At 46.5% G+C, this 24,874-nt stretch overlaps 1 protein-coding gene across 1 annotated transcript in view; it reads right to left on the bottom strand.

Moving 5' to 3' along the window:
• Positions 1-21,152, bottom strand: part of NECAP1 (NECAP endocytosis associated 1) — a 161,283-nt gene extending 140,131 nt beyond the window's left edge. The window contains exon 1 of the mRNA XM_086932943.1: positions 20,986-21,152. Within this exon, the coding sequence (XP_086789069.1) occupies positions 20,986-21,152 (167 nt within the window). The remainder of the gene's footprint in view (positions 1-20,985) is intronic.
• Between the last annotated feature and the right edge of the window lie 3,722 nt (positions 21,153-24,874).

Genomic DNA, 24,874 nt, shown 5'->3' with positions numbered 1-24,874 from the left:
GTTTTTAACCAGCAAGAAAGAGGTTTTAGTTGAATCTCGTCTCTTATATAGGAGAGACCTAGCTCTTCGTGGATAGAATAGGATGGGGTACTCTGTGGGACTCCAAGTAACCTTCAGAGGAATTTCTTTTCTTCAACCTGTATCCTTGAAGGGTCAGCGAATCCCCATACCTCACTACCATATAGCATTTTTGCCTTACAAATGACCCTATACAAATTCACGATTTGTTCTGGGGCCCAGCATCCCAGCCTGTGTGCAAATTTCATAATTGCCCCAGAAGAGCTAGAGAGAGATCTACATTTCTCATCTATCAATTTATTAAACCTAGTACGGGTATCAAGCAATTCCAAAATATGAAAATGCCTGCACTTTTTCTAAAGGGTGGGGGCCAATCCTAAAGGTGAATTTCCTGCCTGGTCTTTTTCCCACCTCCATGATGTAAGAGTTGGAGAGATTAGCTAACAACTCCAGGTTCTCCATAAAACTGAAAAAACCATCAATCAGGTGCTGGAGGCCCCGTGCGGTGCGTGACAGAAGCACTGCGTCATCCGCGTTCAGCAGGACCGGTATTTCTCTATTTCCTATCCTCGGGTTATCCGCCCCGAATACCCCCAGAGCCTTGTCTAAACCATTAATATATAATGTGAATAGAAAAGGTGCCAGAACACAACCCTGTACAGGAAAAGGAGTCCGAAGTGTCACCCTCATCATTGTATCGGGCCCGGAGTGAGGTGAACTGGTGTAACATAAGATGTTAACCAGTCCTGGATCCACGCCCATGGCCCCCAATAGCTCCCACAGTTTCATGCGATTGACCCAATCAAAAGCCGCTGTCAGATCCATGAAAGCCAGGTACACTGTCTCTTTACTAGCGACAGTGTACTTGGCAACAAGGAGATAGAGATTAAGACATTGGGTCAGTTGTTGAGCGGCCCGGCCTGAAACCATACTGAATGTCCGAAATGATGTCATGCTCGTCCGCCCATTCCATAAGGCGGTTGAGGATTGCTCTCCCCATGACTTTCACTGAGCCATCAATAAGTGAGATGGGCCTATAGCATTGTGGGTTATCTTTATTACCCTTTTTGAAGATTCGAACAATTGTCGCAGTGGACCATGAAAGAGGCATACCTGCCTCCACTGCTGTGTTAATCACCCTTACTAAGATAGGAGCCCACAAGTCTACCTGAGAAAGCAGGAGATCCGGGGGAATCCCGTCCGGTCTTGGGGCCTTATTATGGGTTAATCCTTCGATTCCCGCTTTTATCTCACCTAAGGCAAAAGGGAGTTCGAGAGCTGTTCGATTTCCTGCTCCTACGGGTGAGAGTACAATGCTTGAGCAATCGTGGTTATAAAGCCTTTTAAAGTGCTCCACCCAGGCCTCTGGTAGGATATGGCAGACGGGTTTAGGTTTATTCCTATCTTGAAACAGTGGTTCGTTCACAATGTTCGAAAAAGCGGTCATGTCCCTAGCTTCGGCTGCTTCCCTCAGATTTTCCCATGCCTCATTTTGCAGTGAGGTTTTACGTTGTTTCAGGGCCTGTTTGTACCTCCCCCTGCACATAGACACACAAGTGTTGTCTTTGGGTACAGACTTTAATGCTCCTTTCAGGTCTCTCAGGGCACTGGAGCATTGCTGGTTGAACCACCTGGGGGTGTCTTCTACTTCTTTTCTGATTCTACTTCTGAGCAGCCCATCTATACAATAGGCAACCCCCTCAAATGCAGTGATTAAGCACGTCCCCACAATAGCGGGGTCTAGGCACTTCCATATCTGGTTATTTTCCTCGGTCAGTAGTGCCTTATAGAATTTGTCACAATTAATGTTTGCCCATCTTAATCTCCTTCCCTGGTCCGTGGCTTTAAAAGAGCCTCCAATATGTTTGCAGGGGGGATGCTTGGCTGGGTCAGGATCCTGTAGAATCAGGACCAGCGGATTGAGATAACTAAAGGTGCTTGCTTCAACATTAAAACTCAGAATCCAACAAATGAAAGAGGTAGGTACAAAAATAAAATCAATAATAGAGCCCCTTCCTTGGTCTTTGAAGGTTGGGGGGATGCCAGCGTCCCCGACTACTCTTATCAAGTCCAATGTGTGTGTTAGAGCGTGGGTGCCCAGCACCTTACTTAGCTCCAATCCCTCCCTAGTGTGTTCCATATGTAATCCCGCTTCCCTTGGGCATGAAGCCCAATCCCCCTACTATTAAATAAATGATTGCACAGGTGGCAATTAAAGTCACCCATCACCACCAGCTGCGCTCCACTCGCCCCATTTGATTATATTCCTGCCAACCTGTGGTCCAGCTCTGCCAAACTGGCCAGTGTCTGTCCACCCTTAATGGCATTGTAAAAATTAATAAAAATCAATTTCAATCCCCTAGTTGTGAGCTGTATACCCTGGGTGCAAACAGAGTCCCAAGCTAAGTTCTCCCATTTTCCCCTTAGCCTCAAATCTACATAAGTGATCAGCCCTCCCTTGGCTCGCCCTGCCGAAGATCTACGTGCAGGAACAAAGTACATTTTATACCCTTCCATAGCTAAGTTGGAGGAATCTACCTCCCATCTTTCCTGCAGGCAGATAATGTTAAATCTCCCTATGTGTTCTAGCCAATCCTGATTTTTTTTATTAGCTAGACAGGATCGCTATGTTCCAGGTGATTATGTTAAAGGTTCCCTGTCCTCCTACTGGTGAAGAATTGGACCCTAGGACAATATGCCCCTTATAAGGTGCCAGCCCTCTAGGGGGACTAGACTCAGTATCAGTCTTGCTATGAACTATCTGTACTGGGGGCTGTGTTGACGTAGCGATCGGTTCCCCACCTGATCCTCCAGTAACCTTAGCATAATGCACTTCCTCCGGGGCACCCCCTTGATCTGTAATTGGCCCCTCGGGTAGTCAATCTAAGTCGCTTAGGGAAGAAAAGCTTTGTAGGGGGCGTATTGGTTAAAAAAACTGTACTAAATGCTTCCCCCCCAGTTAACCTTTCCCTTATTTGCCTCGAGTCTTCCCTATTCTGGGCTTGAAATAAATCTCTATAGAAGAAGCCTAGTGGGAGCAATCTAACCCTGGAATCACTGTCTTCCTGGTAGGTCCCCTTCTTTTGGTAATGCAATAGGACTCTTACCAACTCTGGATATCTAAAATGTAATATTACACAGTCTCCCGAGAATCCCTTCCTGCCTTTTCCAATCCATTATACTCTTCTGGCCATTAAAATGTGTCTATGGTTGCTAATACTAAAGCCTGCATTAGTGGCCAACCAGTGAGCTGCTTTGTTAATCAAGGAACGTGTGGTTTCTTCCCGGCCCACTGTACATGCATGGATCCCTGTCAAAACCGCTGTGTAAGGACTTGCATCTGGGGTTAAATCTAGTACTGGCAGTTCCTGGGTGTTAGTTGCAATATCCACTGGTGGTCGTGGTACCAGTTCAGTGGGTTTGACAATTCCACCCCCCTGTGAACGAGATGTAGTGTCGCTAATTAATCGAACTGCTGGCCTCTCCCCCCTTAACTGCCCATTCTCTTCCCTTATACTTAAGTGGCCTAGGGCCTCGCTGCTAGTACCTCCCACTCGTTGGTTCTTCCTTAACGCCTCTTGTCTCTGTTTGGCCGGGTCCATTACATTGTTATTCGCACCACTAGTGCAGTCATTGAGTAGTCCTGGCTTGGGGTGTGTGTTAGTCTCAGGATCTCCCCTCCCCGTCGGCCGTGGCCCCTCCTCTAATACGGCCTCCGTCCTAGCTTTTGTAATTAGCTGCGAGAGTTGCCCTTCTATCACATTTAGCCTCTCATGCAGGGGTCCCAAATAAGCTGTTAATAGGGATTCCAGCTTAGTGATCAAGTCTTTATTACAACCCTCCAGCACTGCTGCCTCAATACAATTCGGACACCGTGTGGGAGTTGTCGGTGCCCCTTCTTCCATGGCCCCCTTCCCTCTCGCTCCTCCTTCCTGTCCCAACTTTTTCGGGGCATATAGTCCCCCTATCCTTGTGCTCCTAGCTGGGGCTTTGGCTTCTCTTAGGTTGTTAATATTGGTAGGGATGCCCTTTGCCTGCAAATACTTTTGAGCGCGTGACCACCTCCCCTCTGGGCTCAGGGATACTTTTTTCCACCATCTCCTGGGTAGGTGTTTCCTCCTCCACATCCCTTCGCCCTAAGAGGTCAGATGTCAAGAAGATGCGATCTAATATGTCCCCCCCTCGTGAGGAAGTATGTGAATGGTCGTGGTTGTTGTCATCTAGCTCAATGGTTTGTGATGATTGGGCCACCCCTACTATTGGTGGGGCGGGGTGTATTGTAACCTAAGTAGTGACGCTGTTTCCCCTTGTGCTTTGCCCCGGAGCTAGCCTTGTGAGGGGTGATTGACAACTGGCGATGGGGCCCATGGACGATCTCTTTTGTTCGATAAGCTTATCCAGTGAGAGCCTTTTTTAGTTAGCTGAATTTCAAGATTTAAAAGAGACTCCGCCCTCACTATAAAAGCGTCCAGGGTCCCCCTTACACCGCCCCCACCACTCTACTTGTCTGTTTCCGGGTACTCATGTCCCGTAGGGTTACGACTATCTCCGGTAGGTATCGCAGTTAATCACAAATAATTCTTTGTTAAATGGGAACAAGAATCAGTACCTTGGGATGTAGTGCGTTGCAACACAGTTCTTCACGCCCTCCAAATTACTGCCTCCTGAACAATTCTAAAATTGAGTCTGTGTCCCTGCGACCCACACTGGTACCAGGCCTCCACACGATTTCCTCCTGACTCCAGTGAGTTGATGGACTATCAGCAACAAACTAATAATAAAGAAAGGGGGCTGGCCGCCCGCGCGCATCTGGCGCTGCAGGAGGGCCCAGGTGTTCTTAAGCACCTCCAGTCACAGGTAGTGACGCGGTAAGCCCACGCCTGGGAACTCTGGGAATTGTAGTCCCGAAATGCAAGTAGTAACGTTGCAGTCCCCCGGACTGATAATCGAATGGCCAACAGCAGGTTCGGCGCCCAGAAGGAGTAATGAGCAACCGATTCGGCGCCCAAAGGGAGTGACAGCAGCCGGGCACTAATAGCGGTGAGTAGCACCTCGACACTATTCGCATCCGTTCAGATGTCACAGTGGGGATGACTAGCTGGATCCCAGAGGGATGTTTCTCTCAGGCTCAATCTCTCACAAAAGGCCCCTAGCACCAGAGGGAGGGGAACCCTAGGAAATACAATACAATTATATAGGCTTTCTAAAGACGACTTCTCAAACAAACGCCGAACATGGCAATAAAGATGTTCTGTCTGATGTATGGTTAACTAATGTACGACACCGCATGACTGTACCTGATTTTGAAATGGTTTTGTTTAAAATATAATAATTTGTAACCCGTTGACCATGGCGCGAATTCCACAACGGTGCAGGTGATTTAATGAGTGGGCCTCTTTCGGATGGCCCCCGGCCACTGACGTCGGACGGCAGGGGGCCATCCAATGCACCAAACGGGTTAAAATTAAAATCAGACACTGCATCCTAGGGTGTGCATACCATTCCTTCAGAGTTCACTACAGAATTGCTGCCACCATCTGTGCTGGACTTGTCCTTCAAAGCCAGCTTCTTCAAGCTTGGCTCCTGAACTAGAAGAATCTCTCTCTCCTCTATGGCCAGCCTACCCTTTTCCATGGCTAGCCTTACTTTCTCCCTCTCCATTTTTTTTAAAAATACAACCAGATTGAGTTTTGCTAGCTCAAGCTGGAGCTTATTTTCCTTCCAGCCTGTCCTTCAACTCAGTTGTAGACAGTTCTTTAAAGGAAACACTTCTCCCTGCCCTGGAGGGCACCTTCCCCCAAGCAGATCCTGGTTATCCAAATCACCATGCAGACTTTGTTACTCCATATCATCGACAATATCATTCCCATCCCCTGTGAGCTCACCAGCCTACCTGGCTGCAACTAGGCCCTCAGCACCTTTTACGGCTCTTCATTAGTTGTGAGGCCCTTAACAGAACATCTGAGCTCCCTGTAGAACTTTTTTAACTGAGGCAATGTATAGGTCTCCAACCTCTCCTGCTCAAACACCAAGTCTGCAAGTGCTGCTGATGGCTCTCCGAGCTGAAACAGGATTGTAGAAACTCAAAGAATTGTAAACAAAAACATTAAAAAAAGAAAAATAGTATGCTGGTACATAGTGGTCTGTGATATGGAAGTAGTGTACACCAATCACTGTATGTAATGCAGAAATACAAGTCCTATCCTGACCGCTGATCACAAATGTTAGAAATGGGGTCTATAGTGGGCAGTGGTAAGCACCTGGTCCAAGTAGTGACCCTCATGCTAGTCAGGGTAAGTAAGTTGCACACAAAGAATAACCCCTGCTCACCCCCTTGGTAGCTTTGCACATAGCAGTCAGGCTTATCCCTAGAAGTAATGTGTTAAGTATTTGTATACACACACTGAAAACACCATAAAAGTACTCCACACCAGTTTAGAAACATAGCCAATATTTATTTGAATAAAACAAGACCAAAATGACAATCAATCCAGCATACATAAGTCAAGATTTGGGGAAATGATGTGGCCTAACGGCTAGGTCGGTTGACCTCAAATCTGGGGAACCGGTTGCAAATCTCAGCAACAACGCTCAACATCCTGCGATCTCAGCAAATCAGTTAATCTCCCTGTGCCTAACTAAAAGGAATGTATACTTATGCAACGCAACGGGTGCTCATGTAAAGTGCTACGATACCTTCGGGTCAAGTTTGTGCTATGTAAAACTACGAAATAATATATACATGACTTGGTGGCACAAAAATTTATAAGAACAAGCAAGTGGTTATACGGAACTCTGATAAAAAGGGGGCAATGTTGTCCTATGGCCGATGAATACGTACTTAAAGGAAGCCCGCACACAACTTAGTCAGAGGAACTGCTATAAAAAGTGTAAACAGGAAACAATGCTCAAAGCTCAAACTGAATATATTCTGGAACTAGAGCAATGGATGAAGGAGGGTTTACTCTCACACGATGAATTAAGATATCTGAGGAATGACACTCCCAGGATTCCAGTGCTGTACTTAATTCCAATGGTGCATAAAAACACCAGTTACTCCCCCAGGACGACCAGTATCATTGGCCAATGGAAGTATGATGGAAAACACATGCAAGTACATTGATTTCTTTTTGACATCATACATAGCAAAGTTACCATCGTACGTAAGGGAGAGAAGTGACTTTTTGAAAATGATATACAACATACCTATGGAACATGATTTTGTGTCAATGGCAATAGCCCACAACAATGGTTTAAGAGCCAGGCAATATTTCCTAAGTGACAGACCAGTAAGCTTATGGAAACACACCCAAATGTTGCTGGCAATGGCAAAGAAGTGCCTGGAAGAAAACTTCTTTTTGAGAGTGTTCTTTATCAGTAAAAGCAGGGCACTGCCATAAGCACCTGTTTCGCCCCCAGTTATGCATGCTTGCATGTAGGCTGATGGGAGGAACAGGTGCTCGGCAGAGAACATGCATAGGTGTGTGAGAACAACATAGTATTGTGGGCTAGATTTATTTGTGATCTGGAGAGGAACCACTAACTCGGCAGAACAGTTTGTTAATTGTCTAAATAATTATTTAAATTTAAAATTTACACATATCACCAGTAAGAGCAATGTAACATTTCTAGATGAAGAGGTTATGTTGAGGTGGGGAAACTGGAGACAATTTACAGGAAGAAAACAGCAGTAAATACAACCCTGCATGCATCAAGCTTTCATCCAGCCCGCATAAAACATAGCATTCCATATGGTGAAATGCTGCGAGCAAATGGAAATTGTAGCACACCTAGTGAATTAATCAAGTGTCAGAATGAGATAAGACAGATTTCATGAGAGGGGTTATAGGGAAGCAATGGATGAGGAAGCAAGACACGCAGCAAATAGGAAGAAACGTGAGGTGATTCTATTTTCCAAGAAAGTCCCTAGAAAGGAGAAAATAAAAGCTCAGATGCAATTTCTCACTACCTACAATACCCAAAACAAAGAATGTAGGGATCTGGTCAATAAATAGTTTCATATTCTTAAAACAGATCCAGTGATTGGGAAGATACTGCCTGGACATCCCCCTCTAACGTATCATAGAGTTCCATCATTGAAAGATGCTATTGTTAAAATAAGCCTAGAAATGGAATGTAGGAACCTCACCTGGCTTTAAGAAGTGTATCAGGTGCAGAGCAAGCAGTATAGGTCAGAACACCACAGTTTACTCAACTTTCTTTGGTGGTAGGAAGGTGAAGATAATCGGGGGCCTACAATTGCAAGTCTGAATTTGCGGTCTACGTTCTAACCTGCATGTGCAATTTGCAGTATGTGGGGAGCACAACATTGCAGGTTCATAAAAGAATCCTGCAACATATGAGGGTGTGACAGGGTCAGTGTTCCAGCAGGCGACTCGAAGGCTGGTGCCTCCCCAGTGGGTTTTCATCTTGTGACCCCCCCCTCCTATCTTTTCAGCCATCCCAGCCACAGGTCACGGCCGGACCGGCCGAATGGTATAGCTGCGATGAGGAGGACAGCATGGACTGGCCCTTTAACTGGCAAAGACCCAAGACGGAGGAGGAGACTAGACAGGAAGTAAATACGGCAGTGGAGGAGAGCCGGGTGTGCTTGTTCACCGGCGTGGGAGTTGGAGTGGAGGACGCGGAGAGGAGAGTGGTGGAGAGAACGGAAAGAAGACGTGATGGAAGAGGAAAGACCCGGAATACCATCTATCGAGGCAGAGGAGGAGTTGCGAGACCCGTTGACGGTGCGGGAGCCAGGAGGCCAACGGCATCACAAGCCGCCCAGCCGCACGCGACCTGGAGGCGTTCTGGCTTACAGAGGTACGTGATCGTATCTCGAGTTGGGTGAAGAGGAGAGGGAACCGAGTGTAATTTAATCCCTATCCCTTCCATTTCCCCCGGAACCCTTCCAGCATTCCCCCCGCCCCGCCCTTCACGGACCGGTTGTATATAAGCACCTGGGGATTCCTCACTCCTTTTCCCCTCACGAGTGTGTGATAACCAAGTACTGAGACGCACTCTCTTGTCCCTTCCTCCGAGGCGGATTAAGGCATAACCACGGAGACGGATCCAGTGGAAACGCGACGGAGCCCGATCAGGAAGAAGGCAGAGGCTACCCGCCGGAAGCAGCGCCCGGAGAGAAGCCGGTCCCCGAGGCAACCACATACGAGGAAAACCTGTACAGCTATCCTGTTTCATCAAATAAAGCCTGCACGTACAAAAACCCGTTTGTTGCCCTTTACTGCGCACCCTGCTACAGAGGGTCAGAAAGATTCTACACAAGTTAAATACTTTGTGATAGACGCAGTTCCGACAAATAACAGGGGTGGTGATCGTGTAAGAACATTACGTGAGCTTGAAACAAGATACAGTCTCACACTCGACAGTAGAGTGGGCTTAACTATGATGAAGATTTCCATTCCTGTCTTTAATATCTATGGTGAGATAATTATTGTAATCCGTAAGTATTTAAAGTGTTGCTGAATAGATGATGAAACCTAAACTGAATCATTGTTAAGATGGCTTGCCTCCAGGAGTTTAGAACTGCAAATGACACCATAAGACACTAGCCGGGCAAAAAAAGAAAATTCGTTGTTGGATGTGAAATACGATTCATCGATCAAATGGGCACTGGTCTTCAATTTTGATGTTATACTTAAATTTGAGTAGTCAAACTGTGTATTTTACTTTGACACGTGTATTGTCGTTATAGACGATGAAAGTTTTGATTTATTTTGTGCAAAGCAACATTTCAAATATATGATAGCGTATTTAAGGCACAGTACACCCTAAAATTGGTAAATTTCATGAATCATTTCTTCACCACTTCAAAATAAGTTTGATGCCATGTTCAGGTTAAAAATGTCAACTGAATGAAACTCTAGCTAAAAAACAGGGTTACATAATGTTATGTGAACTGGCAGTATTGTTAAGATGCAGTGTGCCCCCTGGAAAGATAAGGCCACTGATTCGCCTCGCCAACATCGGACTCAAACAACTCGTCACCACACCGACCAACAGAGCAGGTCACACCCTCAACCCCATCTTCGCAGCAGACAACAGCATCCACTTAAGCCAAACAACGGGACCCCTATGAGCCGACCACCACTGCTTACACTTTACCGTCGACAAACCCAAACCAGCCCCATGCCCACCACGAAGGGACTGGAGCAAGGTCACTGACTAGCAACTCAACTCCCCCCTCACTCAAGGCATCCACACCTCGGCATCCGACACCAATGTCGCAGCCAGAGAACTCCACACTTGGATCTCCAACTGCGCAGACTAGCCCACCTCGCTACGCAACACCGACAAACAACACCCAAGGAAATCCGCCTGGTCCACCACCGATCTCCAAGAAGCCTAACGCACCTGCAGACGACAGGAGAAAAACTGGAAAAACACCAAGACACCTGAAAACTACACCACCTACAAAGATGCCATGACAGACACCACAACCAAATCAGAACCACCAAAAGGACCTTCATCCACAACAAAATCCGCGCCAACTCCAAGGAACTCTTCACTGTCATTCAAGAATTCACCAACCCCATCAGTAAAGCCGCAGACATTGCCCCATCCCAAGACCTCTGCAACAAGCTTGGAACCTACTTCCACAAGATCACCTCAAGATCAAAAACCTCTACAACAACTTAGTCGACTATGCACCAGATGCCACATCCCGGCCCACCCCCAGATACACCAGCCAGCCCACCATCTCCACCTGGATACCAATCATGGCCGAAGACACCACCTCGACCATGAAAGGCATCCACTCAGGGGCCCCCACAGACCACTGCCCCTCACACATTTACCACAGAGCCTCCACCACCATCGCACTCGAACTACAACACACCAACACCACATTCGAAACAGGTACCTCCTCAGACTGGAAACGTGCAGAAGTCAGCCCCTGCTCAAGAAGCCCACAGCTGCCCGAACGACCTCAAAAACTACTGGCCCATCTAGCTCCTCCCCTTCGCGGCCAAAGTCGCAGAGAAAAGAGTCAACAGGGAACTTACATGATTCATCTAAGACGCCGCAGTCCTCAACCCGTCCCAATCTGAATTTTAAAGCAACCACAGAACTGAGACCGCCCCGCTCGCCGCCACAGACGACATCCGCACCCTCCTGGGAAGAAGAGTTGACCTATCGGCTAGGGCTGTCGCCCTCGAATCTGGGGAACTGGGTTCGAGTCTCGGCAATAACAGCTGAACATCCTGTGATTCTGGGAAAATCACTTAAACTCCCTGTGCCTAATAAAAATGAATATGTCCTCATGCAATGCAACTGGTGCTATGTAAAGCGCTCTGATACCAGATTTGGGTAAAGTTTGCGCTATATAAAACTCTGTAAAAAGAGAAATAGGCCACTCCCCAGCCCTCATCCTACTCGACCTATCAGCAGCCTTCGACACAGTCTCCCACCCGCTGCCAAACTACTCAACACTGGCATACAAGGAACAGCCCTAGACTGGATCTGATCAACCCTCACCAGACGAAGCCAAAGAATCAGACTGCCACCCTTCCTCTCCGATCCCAAAGATATCACCTGCGGGGTCCCACAGGGGTCTTCACTGAGCCTGACCCTCTTCAACGTCTATATGGCCCCCCCTCACTGCCATCGTCCGACAACACGGCCTCAATATCTTATCATACGCTGACGACACCCAACTCATCCTTTCCCTCACCAAAGACCCCACCACCGCCAGGCTCAAATTCCAGAAAGGGATGCAGGACGTTGCACTCTGGATGACCAACAGCTGCCTAAAACTCAACGCTGAGAAAAAAGAAGTCCTCGTACCAGGAACCACCCCCACAGAATGGGACAACACCCTGTGGCCGACCGCCCTTGGAAGCCCACCGACCCCCTCAGACCACGCGAAAAACCTTGGCATCGTATTCAACTCATCCCTCACCATGAACAGACAGGTCAACGCCGTCACCTCCAGCTACTTCAACATCCTCCGAAAGACTTTCAAGTGGATCCCTCCTGAGTCAAGAAAGACCGTCACCCACACACTCATTACCAGCAGACTGGACTATGGAAACGCGCTCTATGCAAGCCCCTACTCCGCAAACTCCAGACAAGCCCCTACTCCGCAAACTCCAGACGATACAGAACACCGCCGCTAGACTCGTCCTCGGCATCCCCCGGCACGAACACATCCGCCATCACCTATGAAGACTCCACTGGCTCCCCGTGGAGAAAAGAATCACCTTTACAATCCTCACCCATACCTACAAATGCCTGCACAACAGCGGACCCGAATATCTTAACAGAATCAACTTCCACAAACCCAAAAGGAACCTCAGATCTTCCAACCTCGCACTGGCTGAAACCCGGCGCATCCACAGAGGCAGAGCAGGTAGAAGATCCTTCTCGTAGTAGCGTAATGTGCATGATTTGCCCACTGGGGCGAGGACTTGTTCCATGATTTTGGAAATATCAGCAACCAATAATGGCTCTCTTATTGAACTATGTGCCTACTAAACCTGGCAATACAAACGTACAATATTAGCCCACTGGGGCAAGGACTTTGAAAGCTTGCATCACACGCGATAACAATTCATTTGGTTCGAAACATGCTGCACTCGCCCACTTGGGCTGTACCTTTGAGCTATTTGTTAATACTTTGCCTGTTGTTGCTATCGAATGTTATTTACATCTCGTATATAGCAGCTTGAACCAATCGCATCAGGCTTAACACAGGCCTGCTGCTGAATACCCAATGAGAACCTGGGTTACGTGTAGATGCATAACACGTGATTGCGACTTACGAAATACAGTATTTGTCGAGTGTCGTGAGAACTCTGGTTGCATATGGCACAATATGGGACTATTTAACCAATTTACAGGCTTTAATGTTGCTTGGTTTAAATATTAGTGACATTTACGAACATGTCCTACAATTACTAAATTTTGTTTATATTTTGATTCAACATGATTACGTTATATTAACGATATAACATATGGCACAGTGATTAATTATGATATCAGCACAATGTACATATAATGAAGTAGTGAAATGTATTGTATAAGTATCCTTACAATATGGCAGCCCGCATTACCATGGTGGTGCTATGTATACACTTGGGGGGGTGTTTTGAGCACTTTAAAAATGGCTGTCAATGTAATCAAGACGAGCGTGAGCAAGCCTTATCGGCGAAACGCGTCGCACTTTTTCACTCTGCTGAATAAATTCTGCAAACAAACTCCGGGCGTCCTGGCTTACTTCTGAAAAGGAGGTAATTGGGGTAAAAAATTTAAGGCCTGTCGGTGGCCTATCCGGGACCGTTCCGCGACAGCCCAAGGTGCGCAAACCGGCACTGGAGGAGAGAATATATATATATATATATATATATATATATATATATATATATATATATATATACACACACACACACACATATACTAGCAGCCCGCCCCAGCGTTGCCCGGGGTAGAAAGGGGCTGGGGGCAGCATTTCAGGCTTGCGTGCACTCCCGCCCCGGCCACCGCCCGCCACGACATTGTCTGTGTCCCGGACAATGTCGTGGTGGGAGTGCACGCAAGCTTGAAATGCTGCCCCCAGAGCCTGAGCCTTACCTCAGCCACATTTGTTGAGGGCCAACCTCCCGCACCGGCTCCCTCCCTCCCTGACATTTCCCGTGTCCCAGAGCCTTACCTGAGCCGCCGCTCCTCACTTCACCGCCGCTTCTCCTCGTCATGATGCATTTGAGCTACCGCTCGTCCCCGCGCTCTTCACTTCACCGCCGCTCCTTCTCGTCATGTACGTTGCGGCCAGCGCTACGTCGCTACGTCGCGGCCGGCACTACTTTCAGGGCACTACTTTTTTTTTTTAAGTTAGATTTTTAAATTTACGTTTTTTAAAAATTTTCTATAGCCTATGTCCATCTGCACACCCTGAGGATTACAACAATGTATTGGGTGTGTGGAGTGGCGCTGTGGTTCCAGAGTTTACCTTGCCAAAAGGTTTGTGTTCTCTCTTTATAATAGTAGTATATATATATATATATATATATATATATATATATATATATATATATATATATATATATATATTCTGGGTGCTGCAGTTGTGAGAGAGCTGCAGAGGGCAGGGCTTCTGGACAGTTGAAATGTGCGGGTGGAGTCACACGCAGCCCAACCAGCAGCATCTGAGGAAGGCCGTCGGGCCGAAATGCATTATGCACACGCTGGCATTCAGTAAAGGTTTTCCAACGAATCCCCTGTGTGGCCTCTCTCTGTTCCTTTTGGAGTGGATTGTCTTGGATAGAATATATATATATATATATATATATATATATATATATATATATATATATATATATATATATATATATATATATATGTGAAGACAACCATCCATCCAAAGGAAGAACGCAGAGGTCAAGGGGAGTACAGGACAAGCAGCTCGTTTATTTCCTCATCACAGCAATGGCGGCGAATGCATTTCGGCGACAACGGCCTTCCTCAGCGCCTGACACTGCAGCATGTCATGTTACCCAATGTTCCTTCCTGCTTAAATGTCCATCCCAGCACATAACGCTCCTCCCCCTCATGCAATTGGCCCATCCGGTGAAAGTCCGTTTTAATGTCAGACTTCAACTACCAGCATGCACTGTATCGGCATGACTGGGTAGATGGCGTGAGGGAGTGTAGCAGACTGTAGGTCCCGCTGGAAACAGGTAGGTGGTAACAGGTTCCATGCTCCTGAAGGAGGAAAGTCGACGGCCGTCGTCCTGGGTCCCCTTATATCCGCCACAGCCAGTATGACACGAATCAGCAGCTGGGACCGGGCAGTCAATGCGGACTGGTCGCCCTTTGAAGTAAATACAACTTTTTCCCCAACGTGAAACAATGTCCTCTGGCGATCATCGGAGTTAGCCGATCCCTCGGTACCCACGAAGCTGCACGCAGCTAATTGCCAGTTTGAACTCCGAGATTCTTGATGTGGCGGGACCTTCCGTACTGTGTCTCTGGCAGGCACAGAAAATATGAAGACAACCATCCATCCAAAGGAAGAACGCAGAGGTCAAGGGGAGTACAGGACAAGCAGCTCGTTTATTTCCTCATCACAGCAATGGCGGCGAATGCATTTCGGCGACAACGGCCTTCCTCAGCGCCTGACACTGCAGCATGTCATGTTACCCAATGTTCCTTCCTGCTTAAATGTCCATCCCAGCACATAACGCTCCTCCCCCTCATGCAATTGGCCCATCCGGTGAAAGTCCGTTTTAATGTCAGACTTCAACTACCAGCATGCACTGTATCGGCATGACTGGGTAGATGGCGTGAGGGAGTGTAGCAGACTGTAGGTCCCGCTGGAAACAGGTAGGTGGTAACAGGTTCCATGCTCCTGAAGGAGGAAAGTCGACGGCCGTCGTCCTGGGTCCCCTTATATCCGCCACAGCCAGTATGACACGAATCAGCAGCTGGGACCGGGCAGTCAATGCGGACTGGTCGCCCTTTGAAGTAAATACAACTTTTTCCCCAACGTGAAACAATGTCCTCTGGCGATCATCGGAGTTAGCCGATCCCTCGGTACCCACGAAGCTGCACGCAGCTAATTGCCAGTTTGAACTCCGAGATTCTTGATGTGGCGGGACCTTCCGTACTGTGTCTCTGGCAGGCACAGAAAATATGAAGACAACCATCCATCCAAAGGAAGAACGCAGAGGTCAAGGGGAGTACAGGACAAGCAGCTCGTTTATTTCCTCATCACAGCAATGGCGGCGAATGCATTTCGGCGACAACGGCCTTCCTCAGCGCCTGACACTGCAGCATGTCATGTTACCCAATGTTCCTTCCTGCTTAAATGTCCATCCCAGCACATAACGCTCCTCCCCCTCATGCAATTGGCCCATCCGGTGAAAGTCCGTTTTAATGTCAGACTTCAACTACCAGCATGCACTGTATCGGCATGACTGGGTAGATGGCGTGAGGGAGTGTAGCAGACTGTAGGTCCCGCTGGAAACAGGTAGGTGGTAACAGGTTCCATGCTCCTGAAGGAGGAAAGTCGACGGCCGTCGTCCTGGGTCCCCTTATATCCGCCACAGCCAGTATGACACGAATCAGCAGCTGGGACCGGGCAGTCAATGCGGACTGGTCGCCCTTTGAAGTAAATACAACTTTTTCCCCAACGTGAAACAATGTCCTCTGGCGATCATCGGAGTTAGCCGATCCCTCGGTACCCACGAAGCTGCACGCAGCTAATTGCCAGTTTGAACTCCGAGATTCTTGATGTGGCGGGACCTTCCGTACTGTGTCTCTGGCAGGCACAGAAAATATGAAGACAACCATCCATCCAAAGGAAGAACGCAGAGGTCAAGGGGAGTACAGGACAAGCAGCTCGTTTATTTCCTCATCACAGCAATGGCGGCGAATGCATTTCGGCGACAACGGCCTTCCTCAGCGCCTGACACTGCAGCATGTCATGTTACCCAATGTTCCTTCCTGCTTAAATGTCCATCCCAGCACATAACGCTCCTCCCCCTCATGCAATTGGCCCATCCGGTGAAAGTCCGTTTTAATGTCAGACTTCAACTACCAGCATGCACTGTATCGGCATGACTGGGTAGATGGCGTGAGGGAGTGTAGCAGACTGTAGGTCCCGCTGGAAACAGGTAGGTGGTAACAGGTTCCATGCTCCTGAAGGAGGAAAGTCGACGGCCGTCGTCCTGGGTCCCCTTATATCCGCCACAGCCAGTATGACACGAATCAGCAGCTGGGACCGGGCAGTCAATGCGGACTGGTCGCCCTTTGAAGTAAATACAACTTTTTCCCCAACGTGAAACAATGTCCTCTGGCGATCATCGGAGTTAGCCGATCCCTCGGTACCCACGAAGCTGCACGCAGCTAATTGCCAGTTTGAACTCCGAGATTCTTGATGTGGCGGGACCTTCCGTACTGTGTCTCTGGCAGGCACAGAAAATATGAAGACAACCATCCATCCAAAGGAAGAACGCAGAGGTCAAGGGGAGTACAGGACAAGCAGCTCGTTTATTTCCTCATCACAGCAATGGCGGCGAATGCATTTCGGCGACAACGGCCTTCCTCAGCGCCTGACACTGCAGCATGTCATGTTACCCAATGTTCCTTCCTGCTTAAATGTCCATCCCAGCACATAACGCTCCTCCCCCTCATGCAATTGGCCCATCCGGTGAAAGTCCGTTTTAATGTCAGACTTCAACTACCAGCATGCACTGTATCGGCATGACTGGGTAGATGGCGTGAGGGAGTGTAGCAGACACTAGGTCCCGCTGGAAACAGGTAGGTGGTAACAGGTTCCATGCTCCTGAAGGAGGAAAGTCGACGGCCGTCGTCCTGGGTCCCCTTATATCCGCCACAGCCAGTATGACACGAATCAGCAGCTGGGACCGGGCAGTCAATGCGGACTGGTCGCCCTTTGAAGTAAATACAACTTTTTCCCCAACGTGAAACAATGTCCTCTGGCGATCATCGGAGTTAGCCGATCCCTCGGTACCCATATATATATCCATATCCTTTCAATGATTAAATAAAGTTATAGCGCTAAGAAAACAATAGCTCCTACTGGGGCTATCAGGTCGTACTTGATCGGGACAAAATCCACTAGTTCAGTCAGACCACAATTGAGTGGGGCCGGCTACAGGAATCATGCAGATTCCGGTACAACACCACCTTGGATGAGTCAAAAATCAAAGACTATGCGTGGCAAAGGGGAGGGGAGACTTTGTTAAAGCAGGTGATGGATCGGTTCCTTACTGCTTTGCAGGTCCTTGCTGCTCAGTGTCAGTGCATTGCACAAGGGAGGTGATGCATCGCTTGTAGTAAGTGATGCTCGGTTCCTGGAGGCGGTGCAGGGTTTCTAACGCCCACGGTTGATGCGAGGCGCAAGAGAGGTGGTGTGTTGATTGCAGGCGATATACCTCGATTCCTTAACGCGGTGTTGATGAAGAAGTCTGAGCCCAGGGATGATGCATTGCGCACAGGTGGTGATGTGTTGTGCACAGGAAGGGATGCGTCGCTTTCTGTAAAGTGGCTGTTTCGATGGCGGTGCTGCGTTGATGAAGTGTCAAAACTCAAGCCACGATGAGAGGATACAAGAGCTGGGTCATAGTTGGAATGATGCATCACAGACTTCAGTGAAGCAGTCCTGGGGATGCATGCAGTAGCAGTTCTCTGTAGGTACTATGGAAAAGTCAGGTCTTCAGGTGTAAGTCGCAGTCATTGCATCAAGGAGGTACGACAGCTTTGATGCAGGCAGCAGCGACAAATAGAGTTTTGCAGAGATGTGCCGGTGATGCTTGGTGTTGATGGGCTGAATTCTTCTTTTAGCACAGAAACTCACTTTCAAGGGCCCAGGACTGGATTTGCCACCATTTAGCAGAGAAGTCCTGGTGCTGCCGGTGAAGTCTATGATGGCCCTGAGAATTCCAACAGGACGAAAACTCAACAAAAGCCCTGAGAGAAACTTAGAATGCAGAATGTAGAGAGCAAAGTCCAGTGCTCTCACTTCGAGTCCAGCACAATAAAGCAGCAGGCTAACACAACAAAGCAAGCAGCAAAGTGGCAGTCACTCATGGCTGCAAGACAGTTCTTATTCCTGGAAGAATGTCCTCAATCCAGAATTGTTCCCAGTATACGGTGCCAGATGTCCAGTGCTTATAGCCTATGTGGCCTTTGAAGTAGGGAGACTTCAAAGAAAGTTCTTTGTAGTGCACAAGACCATGTCCTTCCTGGCCCTGGCCCCAGGCACTACATGGAGGTGGAGACTGCTTTGGGTGGTGACAGGAACAGCACTATTTAGGTGTCAGTGGGAACTCCTCTAACCACTCTAACTCAGGAAGACCCATCAGGATATGCAGGGCACACCTCAGCTCCCTTTGTGTGCGACTGTCTAGAGTAAAGTCACAAAACCCAACTTTCACAGTCATCCAACCCAGAGGAGTATTCGAGGGACAGGAAGAGGCACAACTTTCTAAAAGTGGCATTTTCAGACTTGCAATTTAAAACCAACTTTACTAGAAGATGTGTTTTTTAAACTGGGAGTCCAGAGACACGAAACTCCAATTTTCTATTAGCTCCCAATTGGAAGACACTTGTAAAATGTTACAAGGCAGCTCCAATGCTAACTTATGAGAGAGATGGGCCTTGGTATAGTGAAAAAAATCTTTAGCAGTTTTTCACTATCCGGATATGTGAAACATCAAAATACATGTTTCACCTTTTAAATACACTGCACCCTGCCCTTGGGGCTGCCCAGGGCCTACCTTAGGAGGGTCTTACATATAATGTAATGTAAAGTAATGTAATGTAATGATGTCTTGTAAAGCGCCTGAATCACCCCACATGGGGTGTATCCGCGCTGTAGACCGCTGGGGAACTCGTCCTGGCTTTCCCTGTGAGATGGTCCCTACTGGGTATCTCCAAGGTGAAACCAGGCATCCCCGGCGTATGTGGTGGGCCGTTGTGGAGATGAGACAAGCTAATGCCCAGAGTTGCCGAGTGTGATCCCTGGTTAGAGTAGGCACCGAGGCGAGAATTATTGAGTCCGCTGACCCTGGTCCACGAACATATAACAAAGGCAAGGTTAGCCAGGCAAGAGGGTGCACTGGCCAGGATGACAAGGCAGTTTAAAACTGCACAAAGAGGCTCAGCAGTGGCAAGCCCGAGACCTGTTTGAAGGGCTGCTTATGTGGGAGGCACAATCAGCACTGTGGGCCCACTACTAGGCAAACATGGCACACTATAATAAGGACTTACTAGTACATCAAATATCAATCATGATGAAACCAATTACCACCATACTTTAGACATAGAGCACTTGCACTTATCAGCAGTGGTAAAGTGCCTAGACTCCAAAAACCAGCAAAAACGGAGTCCAGCACACATCGAAAACAGGAGGTCAGACGCAACAACAACAAAAAAACACAGAGGAAACCATGCCAAAAGATGCCAGGTCTAATAGAGGCTTTGATCTTTACATAACTTCATGAGCACAGTAAAACCGACAGTTTGAGATCATTATTTAACTAAAAAGGGAGGGGGGCTAAATGTATATACCCACGTTTTGGGCTGGGGCAGCAGAAAATCTGAAACACCTCAGTGGTGCGTGTACTTCATGTCGGGTGAAGCACAGTCCGATTTGTTTTTGCCTTGTAATAGTCATTTAGTGTTTGGTCTTACTTGATAGTCTGCGCTCTGGAAGAAGTGACAAACTTATGCAGTCAGCATACCAGTTGAAGAAAATGTGGGTTGAGAATACCCATCTCTTCTGGGGACACTAGTGGTAAACAGAAGTCGGTGGAAAACAAATGATATGCTGAAGTGGAGCTGGGTAAGAGCTTTGTGGCTTAAGAGAAGGAAGAACACCTCAGAAACTGGCAATGTAGGCTGCACTTCAACCTGAGCTCTTCCCTTCCCTTAAGAGCAGACACCACCTGGCTTGTAGAGGGCAACATGAGTGAGCGCATTGATGTATCTAAAGAGAAGAACATGGAACAGAGAAGCCACCTCTGCTTGGTTGCAGGTGTCTGGCTTAAGCTGTACTCCAGCATCAGCACCTCTTAACAGTAGGTCATGCAGATAAATATTCCAATACATAACTCACATCTTTGGCACTGGTTGTACTCTAGAATCATCGGGGATGAAATATTAAATGAATATATAACAACCAGTCAAATCGTTGTGTTAGTTCTCACACCACATGCACCACACACTCATCTTTATGTAAAGATTTGTTTTCAAATAAACTGGCTTGGAAGTGACATTATGTACAATAAGTCTTAAATCTCTAACCATATATGTTTAGCAAGAATTATTAAATTTACCAACACCTGCAAGCCTCGTGGTCACGATTACAAGCTGAGAGCTTATAATGGATTCTACTACATAACGGTACGAGTATACAACTCCTGGACCGACCTCTGAGCATTGGACCTATCTGTGCTGTGAACCCAGGGACCTCGCACTCACCTGTAGCCCCGATTGGAAGCCCGCGGAGGGATGCGGTAAACGTTCACCTCGGGCTTTACACATAGTACGGACTCATACTCCGCCTCCACAGCCGCTGCCATCTTGGCTTCTCCCATCCTCTCCTTACCAGCTGCAGTCAGGGAGGGCGGGACATACGCTGTTGTCATGGGGAATCCCACCACCACAGCCTATTGGCTGAGCAAGGTAGGCAGAGGTAGCCATCTTAGTATGGGGCTGATTTGACGTGAGGCAATGATGGATCGGCGCGTCACCAATTCGAAAACGGACGATGTGACGTCATAGCTACCGTTTCGGAGGCGGACGTCACGTATACGTAACAAGTAGAAGTAGACGTGCGAACGGGCTGGCGTCAGGACAGTTTAGTTGACCGTTATTTGCGGCGATTTTTTTTTTCATTTTTGTTTTGTGAAAAATCCCGTGTAGTATCATTAATCATTTGATATGATGTTTGTAAATGCGTGAGGCTAAATACGTGTTATTGAATAATAGAGACCATTTTATTATTACCATCTAAAATGGTTACGGCGAGGCATTTCATAGAAGTAAGTGCGTTTTGGCTTGGTTTTACTTATTAAACGATGTTCGAAACTGAAGTACAGTTGTCACGTTGGGAGTCAATAGAGTGGACTGTTAAAGAATGCGCTGTGCCCAAGTAACCCTATTGGTAATTTACTCGCGTTGGTATTTTGCAATTATATATAGAAACACCAATGCCCAAACGGGTGTCTGGGCGCTTTATACAGAGCATTTAATGCTGCATTTAAGCAGTTTACAAAATAACAGTTTTAGGATGTAACCCATGCATGCCATCATATTAGAACAGGAAAGACCTTTGGAAAAGAACAGCGGCGAAATGTATTCTGCCCGTTGACGAAGCAGAGGGAATTTTAGGTAGGAGACAGTTAAAATAATAGTGCAGTCTTGTGCTTAAAAAATTGGGAGCCTCTCACCTGAATCAGGCTTGTTGTATAGTTACAGATAATATAAACATTTACGTGAGGGTATAGCAACAATGACCCCCATAAACAAATTCAAGAAAGAAATAAGACTTTAACCATGAGGATATGTATATGGTTGATTAAATGCAAAGTGGCTCAGCATTGAGAAATGTCTGTAATTAAGGTGTTGTAGATAAATCTCAGGACACTTGAAGTTGGTTACATGTAGATTTATTGTAGGACACAGCTGAGGGCACACCTCGCCAGCTGACCAGACCATCAACAGACAAGAGTGGAACACTCCAGTCAAGTTAGAACACACATAGGTATTCTGTGAGGCTAAGGAGGTATGAACACAAAGGAAGGGCTAACGACCAGTATCAGCCATTTTACATGAAGAACTAATTTACAACACATCTTCCTCCTTTACTGAAAAATGAAATATATAAACAAATCATAAAAATTAAGCTTAATGTATGGTAGACAACAACAATAATGATTAAGACAGATAGAAAGTCTAAGACTTCTTGAACTATTTTTAGTTCATGAAGTCAAACAGGCGTTTAGGGCAAAGAGTGTTTAGAGTGAAGTGTGAGCTGAGGCACATCACCCAAAACAACTAATAGGTATTTTTGTAAAGATGAAACTCAGGAAACTGGAGTAAATTTGTAGTTTATTTGTAGAGTAACAGACCCTTGATATCACTAGGTGAATAACCCAGCTCCAACTGTTTTCTACATTCTAATGCATCTACAGAGGCAGAAGCCAACATTCCACTAGTATTAAAGGAGCAGTAGTGTACAATATAGTAGAATAATGTAACACATCTTCTTTCCTAAATAAAAAAAAAAAAAACTATATACAACAAAATTGAATATATAACCATCAACTGTTTACAACATTGTTACAACATATAATCCTTAAGCTTAACAGGTTTCACAATAATGCGTCCTGACAATCTCCTTGGCATAGGAACATCTTCTTTAGGAAGTTCCGTTGACATGGGTTTGACTGAAACAAGAAAAACAGTATTTGGACCTGGTTTCAACACAGGAATGTCACGCAACCTATTTAACCATAGATCACGTTCCAAATCATTGCAAAGGACAATATTGCTCAAATTCCATTTACGCCCATCATCTAATAGTACACAGTTACCCATCACTTCTAACACTTTCTTGGGATGAGACCATTTGGAAGAACCGTCTTTTGATAACCCAAAACGTGAAGATCTTACCCAATCACCGACCTGGACCTTACTCACACATTTCTTAATCTTATCATTGTGTCTATCAACATATTTTTGTTGGTATGTATTCATCCTACTGCTAAGATTTTCTTTGTAGTTGTGACTAGCAGAAATCTTAAGCATCCATGCAGGAGTTACTTTATTACCAGCCGAACGCCCCTTTAGAAGATGGAATGGAGACACCAAGGTAGCTGAATGTGGAGTATTCCTATAGCTCCAAACCATATTTTTGACAGCGACCTTGCAATCATCTCCATCTATCACAGCTAATTGAATACATTCTTTCAAAACACAATTGAATCTCTCTACCATACCGTTCTCCCTAGGGCAATAAACAGCAGTGGTAATGTGTTTTATTCCACATAAACGCAAGTAACTTTGAAACTCTGAAGCAATAAACTGTGGGCCATTATCAGTAGTAATGCTTTCAGGGAAACCTTCTCTATGGAAAACCTCTTCACAAAAACTTACAACATTAGAAGCCTTAACCTCTTTGACAAATGCAACTTCTGGCCATTTACTGTAATAATCCATTAGGACAACGGCAAACTTCCCAGCAATGCTGCCAATGCTAAACGGACCACAGATATCCATAGCCAATTTCTGCCACGGTTTGTCTGGAAACAGAACAGAACTAATAGTAGTTTATTGGGAAACATGAGATTTGTTGCTACATGTGCATGCAGCACAATTCCTCACACACCTTTCAACATCCTTATCCATGCCTGGCCACCAGAAATCACACCTACATCTTCTTTTCATGCCGGACATGCCTGAATGTCCCTCATGCATAAGGTCCAGTAATTTATTGCGCAAAGAAGACGGTACTACAAGTTTATCGGCTCTTCTAACTACACCAACAACAAGATCGTAAGAGAGTTCAGCCCAAACTGTTTTATACTCAGACAAATCAGAATCACTCCAAGAAAAATTGTTGCACAGTGATGTTAAACGTGCAATTACTTCCTTCAGCACAACATCATCCTGAACAGCTTGTTTCCACACTTCTAAACTAATAGCACCCTTACAAGCTTCATCAACAGTAGCAATTGACCAGTCTTCATCATGATCCACCACATTGTCATCATTGCCAACTGGAAGACGAGATAGACAATCCGCATTAACATTTTTGATACCAGGTACATACTCCATTGAAAAATCGTATTCTTGTAACTTATAAATCCATTTAGCAATTCTAGGAGTAGCCTTCCCTGCACCCTTAGTAGAAAAAATATCAACAAGGGGTTTATGGTCGGTTCTCAACTCAAAATTGGTGCCCCAGACGTAATTCCTGAAATAATTCACACCCCAAAAACAAGCTAGAGCTTCTTTCTCTATTACAGAGTACGAAGGTTCTGCACCCTTCAATGTACGCGAAGCAAAAGCTACAACCCATTCGAACTTGCCTTTGACTTGCATTAAAACAGCTCCTAGCCCATATGCACTAGCATCTACCACAATGATCGACTTTTTGTTGGGATCAAAAGGTTTAAGTGCAACTGCATTTGCAATCTCTTTTTTTACATCATCAAAAACTGATTGACATTCAGTACTCCACAAGAATTTTGCACCCTTTTTCTTTAACAATCTTAAACAAAAAACCTTAGATGCAAAGTTTGGCACAAATTTGGAATAGTACTCAGCGAGTCCTAAAAATGAACGAAGCTGATCTTTATCACAT

This window comes from Lissotriton vulgaris, chromosome 7 (genome assembly GCF_964263255.1).
Source record: "Lissotriton vulgaris chromosome 7, aLisVul1.2, whole genome shotgun sequence".
Classification (NCBI taxonomy): Eukaryota; Metazoa; Chordata; class Amphibia; order Caudata; family Salamandridae; genus Lissotriton; species Lissotriton vulgaris.
The sequence above is the reverse complement of the archived record's forward strand: the minus strand, read 5'-3'. Positions and strand labels throughout refer to the sequence as shown.